Source organism: Oryzias melastigma, linkage group LG18 (genome assembly GCF_002922805.2).
Source record: "Oryzias melastigma strain HK-1 linkage group LG18, ASM292280v2, whole genome shotgun sequence".
Classification (NCBI taxonomy): domain Eukaryota; kingdom Metazoa; phylum Chordata; class Actinopteri; order Beloniformes; family Adrianichthyidae; genus Oryzias; species Oryzias melastigma.
In genome coordinates this window covers 24,658,383-24,664,397 of record NC_050529.1, presented here as the reverse complement: position 1 = coordinate 24,664,397, position 6,015 = coordinate 24,658,383, and the positions used below count along the sequence as shown (strand labels likewise).

The window sequence follows — 6,015 nt, the reverse complement described above, 5'->3', positions numbered from 1 at the left end:
CAGGCCAGCCGAGAAACATAGTCTCTCTAGAGTGTCCTGGGTCTTCCCCGGGGCCTCCACCCAGTGGGACATGCCTGGAACACCTCTCCAGGGAGGTGTCCAGGAAGCATCTGGACCAGATGCACAAGCCCAAACTGTAACTTTTATAACATAATTATGAATAATAAAAAGGCAGGAATTTTATTCCAGAATAAATCAACTTAAACCTTAAATAACTTTCAATATTTTACTCTACATAAAAATGTATTTTGTCAAAATTATACAAGTTAGAAATAAACACAAGATAACATCGGGTCATTAATAACAATAAAGTAAAATGATCTGGAGGGCCGGATAGAATTACCTGGAGGCCTTTACTTTGACACATGTGCTTTAAAGGGACATAGAAGTTGAAAGAAGAGTCCTGTTTTCTTGAGATGCGCTCCACAAACAGGACTGTTTGCTCCTTTGTTCCTTTAGGAACTCTGCATCCACTGAAAAACCATCTCCAGCTTATTTTCCTCAAAGTGACTGAAATATGCTGTTCCACATTAGAACATTTTTATCTTAAATTTGCATAAATTATTTCCCAGGAATAAGCCGACAGTTTTCTGACGGACACTGATATGTCTGTGAAGGTTCTCAGTCTTCCAGGGGGTTGAGCCATAACACTGTGAGACATTCCTTCAGCTACGTTTGATGATGACCCTCAGTTTACTTTTATGCTTGAAGAAGTAATGACGACATCTCTGGTAAAAGGGTGAAACTCCTGCTAAAATGATTCATTGGCTCCTCTGGAATCTGCTGCAGGCTCTCGGTGGTCCTGCAGTCCAGACTGACAGACCTCCGGGAGCCTCACAGTCACAGTCAGTCGGCTGCTGTTGACCTCACTGACTTCCCCTCACAGCTCTGCATGCTTCCTGCTGCCTGACAAAGCTGCAGTTTCCATGTTTGTGTCTTCAGGCTGCAGGTCTTTGTGGAAGCTGCTTCACATGCTCCTCTGAAGTTCTGCTCTTTTACCAACAGGTCTCATCATACAAAGCTGACACGTGACGTCAGCCTTTGGATTCAGTGAAGAGGAAGAAGAGCAGCAGTGAAGTTCGTCCACATCTGATGATCTGCTTTGGTTTTTAAAGCAATACTTAGATAGAAATATGGGGAGGGGGCATTATTTTAACCTGTAAACAGTGACTAATGTAATGACCTGCACTATTCTAACTAACAAGCAAACAATATTTTGTTTCCCTGCATGTTTATGAGAGTGTGTGAAATCTATGAAATACTTCCAAAGGATTTGATAAGACAGAAACATTGACATTTTTGACAGTTCTGTGGCTCCTGTTTGCGGGTCTGATGCCAGGAGAATGGATTGATGTGACTGAACCGAAGTGTGTCTTTGTTTGTCTGAGGACTCCAGAGTGGTCATGTGTCCTGAACGCTGCTTATGTGTCCGGTCCTTTTTAGACACTCGGTGTGAGACTTGGTGGGCGCTCGGCCGGAATGTGCGCCTCCGTGTCATAGGAGTCTGTCATCCGGCTGAGCAGCTTTGCGCGCCATCTCTGTCTGAACGACAGAGGAAGGCCGGCCGACTCCACCTCTGATCAGACACATGGAAGCTCCAACCATGAAGGGTGAGCGCCAGCACGCCCGCCAGCACGCGCGCCAGCAGGAGGAAAGCAAATAAACGGCGGCGAAGGACGCGAGGCTCCGTCAGAGGAATCAGATGTCTGTCGTCGTTCTCAGCAGCCCCGCATCTCTCTGCGCATCGAACCCGAACCCTGAGATGGCCATCAAGAGCGAAGAGGAGGACACGTGTAGAGGAGATGCCCACACAACCTCCTCTGACCCGCTCTGGTCTTACCTCCCGCCATGTGTCAAAAACCCTGAAGATCACCTCAATTCTGGAGGCAAAGAGGAGTGCGCCATGACGCAGCAGCTCGACGCGTCCAAACGGGAGGATTATGAAGCGACACAACCTGATGCGGGACTACAGAGTGGCGGGAATAGTCTGAGCGGGAGGACTGAATCAGATGATGAGGAGGAGGTTGTCAGTTTGGTACTTTCTGATGACTCCGGCCAGTGCGTCACGGAGGACGAGTCCCACTACATTACGACGCACGAGATCGAGCTGTCGGAGCTGTCTGACCACGAAGGCGACTACGACCTCGGGGTGGGCTCCTCCACCAGCTGGGACATCGAGGATGACAGTCGGGTGTACTCCTTTGTGGATTATACTTTCGATGGCGCTGGAGCGGCGGGGCTAAGTTCTGCGCGCGCTCGGGGCGCATCAGCAGTAGTCAGCACTCTGCGTGAAAGCGATCCGTCTGAGAAGTTCCCCAGCTCAGATGAGAACATATGGAAGCCTCAGCAGCAGCAGCAGATGAGCGGAGACAGCGCGGGACAGATCTGCCTGTCAATCAGAGCCACTTCACGAGCTATAAATGACCCCGGCAACATTCAAGAACACGAAAACATTCTTTATCATGCCAGGCGCTCCGGAGACATGAGCCGTTATGTGTTCAGAGGAGTGGAAGGGAAGGCAGAAACGCTGTGTGACAGAGCAAAGTGCTTTATAGCCGCGCCGGGACGGATGCACTTCGGCGGCAAATTAAGGGGGAAGGAGGTCACAGAGTATTCCAGCGGCACGTCCAGCGCTGTCAGTGAGCTGGACGATGCTGACAAGGAGGTACGCAATCTGACAGCCAGGGCCTTCAAGAGCCTGGCCTACCCTTACTTTGATACCATTAACTTCAGCACCTCCAGCGAGTCCTCTGCGTCAGAGCACGGCCGAGGCAGAAATCGGTGGTCCACCTTTGTCGACCTGAAATATGGAAACGTCAACATGTCACAGGGGCTTGACCCGAGTGTCTGTCAGAACTCAGCAGCCTCTTTTGAAATAGCCAACAGTATCGACAATAGAGGTTATAAAGGTCTGGCACTGGCACACATCAAACCCCCCACCAGCAAGATCTTCACTATAAGTGGCAGCCCCCGCGGGGCCTCGTCATCCACACAGAAGATCCAGCTGATGGGGAAGTTTGGTCAGAGCAGCAGTGGGCTCATTAGACTGACAGAGACCCTGAATTTCCGCTGTAATGTCAAAGCAGGAATGTCTGGGGGAGAAAGGCGCACTAACTTCGCGCAAAACCCTGCAGGATCACGTTCCACAGATGAGGTTACCAACACTTTGCTAAGGAGTCAGGACAGAGGGGCCAGCAAGCCACCCCTCAATACCATGGAAGACATGCAGAAGAAGTCAGTGTTCGCGTCTAGCCTCATTAAAAATGTTCTTTCCAAAAAGATGCAGTTTGAGCAGGAGCGGAAGATGGAGCGCGGAGAGATCAGTGAGCAGCAGCAGCAGCAGCCTTCCCCGCTCCATGCGCACCAGGAGGGCCCGGACAGCCTCGAGGGGAAGGGGAGCCGGGATCTGCGCAGTCACAGCTCCAGGCTGTCCGAGAGCAGCTCCGACTGCGCTCCCGCGTGCGTGGAACAGCTAGGGGACTTTGTGGACAGTGGCTCATGTGATACCAGGAGCAGCCACTCTTGGAGGAAAGAGTCGACCGCGCTCGCTCCAGAAACGAATTTAGCGTCGGAGAATGAAGCTGCTATCGATACTAAAAAAGGCGCACTGGGAGCGTCTAAAAGCACGCTGCTTCGCAGCCAAAATAGCGCCTTCAGATGCTGGAAGGACGGGGAGCTAGAGTTTCAAAAGGATCATAAAAACGATCAAACTGTGCAGGACAGGTCGCCTTCAGCTGATGAGGGGGGTCGGTGCGCAGCAGGCAGCAGCAAACTGACGAAAATGTCTCATTTGTTTGTTCCAAGTATCCAGCTGCTGTCCAGCGAGGAGGAAGGCGGACCCCTGCAGCGCGGAGATCCTTCTCAAAGTGGGGATGACGCGGGGATAACACGGCGCGCTGACAACACCTTCTACACCTCAGAGTCCAGGAGCTTGGCCACATCCAAATCTCCGGAAATTAAAATAAACCTGAGGAGCGTCAGAGACAATAAAACTGAGCCTTTCGGAGTCTCCAAACTGCGCGCTCCTAATTTAGACTCCAAGGCGCCGAGCCTCAGCAGAGCAGATGACTTCAGATGCCAAGCGCTGGCTGCAGCTTTGAAGGGTGAGTCTTCAGACAAAGTTCCACATTTCATGGTCAGAGACATCCGGGAGAATAAGGGGAAGTTACAAACACCAATTCACCAAGTCAGAGATGTGCGTAAATTGGTCAAAAGTTCGTATCACTTTGTTTCTTTGGATAACAGCGAACATAAGTCTGACAGTGAGCAAAGGAAGCACGCGCACCACAGAAATCTCGACACTGTGTCCCCCATAGTGATAAAATGTCAATCTGTAAACACCAATTACTCTGGGAAACATTCTGGAAATGTGGAACCAACCAGACAGGAGTCCTTTGACTCCGACAAAGTGACTCCGGGGGACGCTAAAAGTGATCCACCGCAGAGAGCAGCGGGCACAGCACCAACAACGACCTGCAGCAGCTCCTCAGAGGAAACCCCTGCACTCAGAGCAGAGAGCGCACTGACACCAAAGAAGAAGGAAAAAGATTCTGATGTTGCAGACAAGAAGTCTAAACTCACTAATCAAGGGGCTTTGGAAAAGCTCCAGGCTGCTGTGAAAACCATGGAGCAGCTGTATGTGTTTGAAAAAAATGAATGGAAGAGAAAGAGCGAGCCGGAGCGCCTGACAGACAGCCACGTGCTGTCACTCCTGGCCAGTGAGGAGCTGGGTGGAGATGACGGCGAGGAGGTCAGAAGAGACTCCCATCCCAGAACCGCAGCCTCCCCCGGCTCTGACGGTCCAGTCAGCAGAGAAGACGACTCGTGCAGGTGTCCTTATCCATCCAGCAGCCACGACCACTCACTGCTTTTTAAGTCACATCAAGCAGTAAATGTAACAGGCAGCAGAAACAGCAACAATCGTAGTTCTAACTTCAAGTTCTGTGCAGCTCCAAACATCCACCAGTCAAACAGCTTCACTCAAACCCCTTTCAGTGACAGAAACCTGCCCCCCAAGTCCCCCAAGCTGCCCCTCTCTTTAAAGATTAGTCACAAAAATGAGGCAGGAGAAGTGAAAGACGAGGAGAAGTTCCATGTTTCAAGTGCATTATCTGATAACTACTTAACTATTCCAGTCAAATCACACCTGATGAAAAGCAAACAACCTCCACCTGCTGGCAAGACTCCCGGATACACGTTTTCTACCCAACAGCCGAGTCCTCCACCGAAACATCAGGGATCCTGGAGCCAGGAGAGGTACACGGCACACTCCGGCCACGGGACAGAGACTCCTCCCGCTGCCGCTATCTATCACTCCATCCCGCTGGGGATGTCCAGCAGCCAGCCGCAGATGTACTGCTTTTCACCCATCATGACCCCAGCTCCCACCCTGGAACCCTTTCAGGCCACTCAGAGGAAGATGCTCCTGGACCCCACCACTGGAAACTACTATCTGGTAGACACTCCTGTGCAACCGGCCACAAAACGCCTCTTTGACCCAGAAACAGGCCGATATGTGGACATGCCCATCCCACAGCCTCCCATGACTCCTCTACCCATGCCCATCTCACCAATGGCCCTCAGCCCTGGAGCGTACGGCCAGACCTACATGATCTACCCCAGCTTCATGCCGGGGCCCGCGGTGATCCCTTCCCGGGCGCTGGTGCACTCGCAGATGTCGGTGCCATCAGAGGCAGAGAGCATGGAGAAGGCCTCGCAGCAGAATGAAGGGGTGTACATGGAGAGCCCCTTCTACATGTCCACAGGAAAATACCATCAAGCAGCCTCAGGGACGCAGCAGCAGCATGGCGCCGCTGCCAGCAGGCCTCAGCAAACGCCGTGTGCCGTCACACAGCCCATTATAAGTATAACCTCCCAACAAGGACCCAGGATCATTGCCCCGCCCTCGTTTGACGGGACAACCATGAGCTTTGTGGTGGAGCACAGATGAACTGGTGAGTAAAGACCAGACCTGAAAGAATAACTCACAATCTAAGAGGAACGGTACATTCTTGA

At 51.6% G+C, this 6,015-nt stretch overlaps 1 protein-coding gene across 1 annotated transcript in view; it reads left to right on the top strand.

Annotated features, from left to right (window-relative positions):
- Nucleotides 1-330: 330 nt before the first annotated feature.
- Nucleotides 331-6,015, top strand: part of lg18h4orf54 (linkage group 18 C4orf54 homolog) — a 13,441-nt gene continuing 7,756 nt past the window's right edge. The window contains exon 1 of the mRNA XM_024288493.2: nucleotides 331-5,954. Coding sequence (XP_024144261.2) covers nucleotides 1,703-5,950 — 4,248 coding nt within the window. The 5' untranslated portion in view covers nucleotides 331-1,702 and the 3' untranslated portion in view covers nucleotides 5,951-5,954. The remainder of the gene's footprint in view (nucleotides 5,955-6,015) is intronic.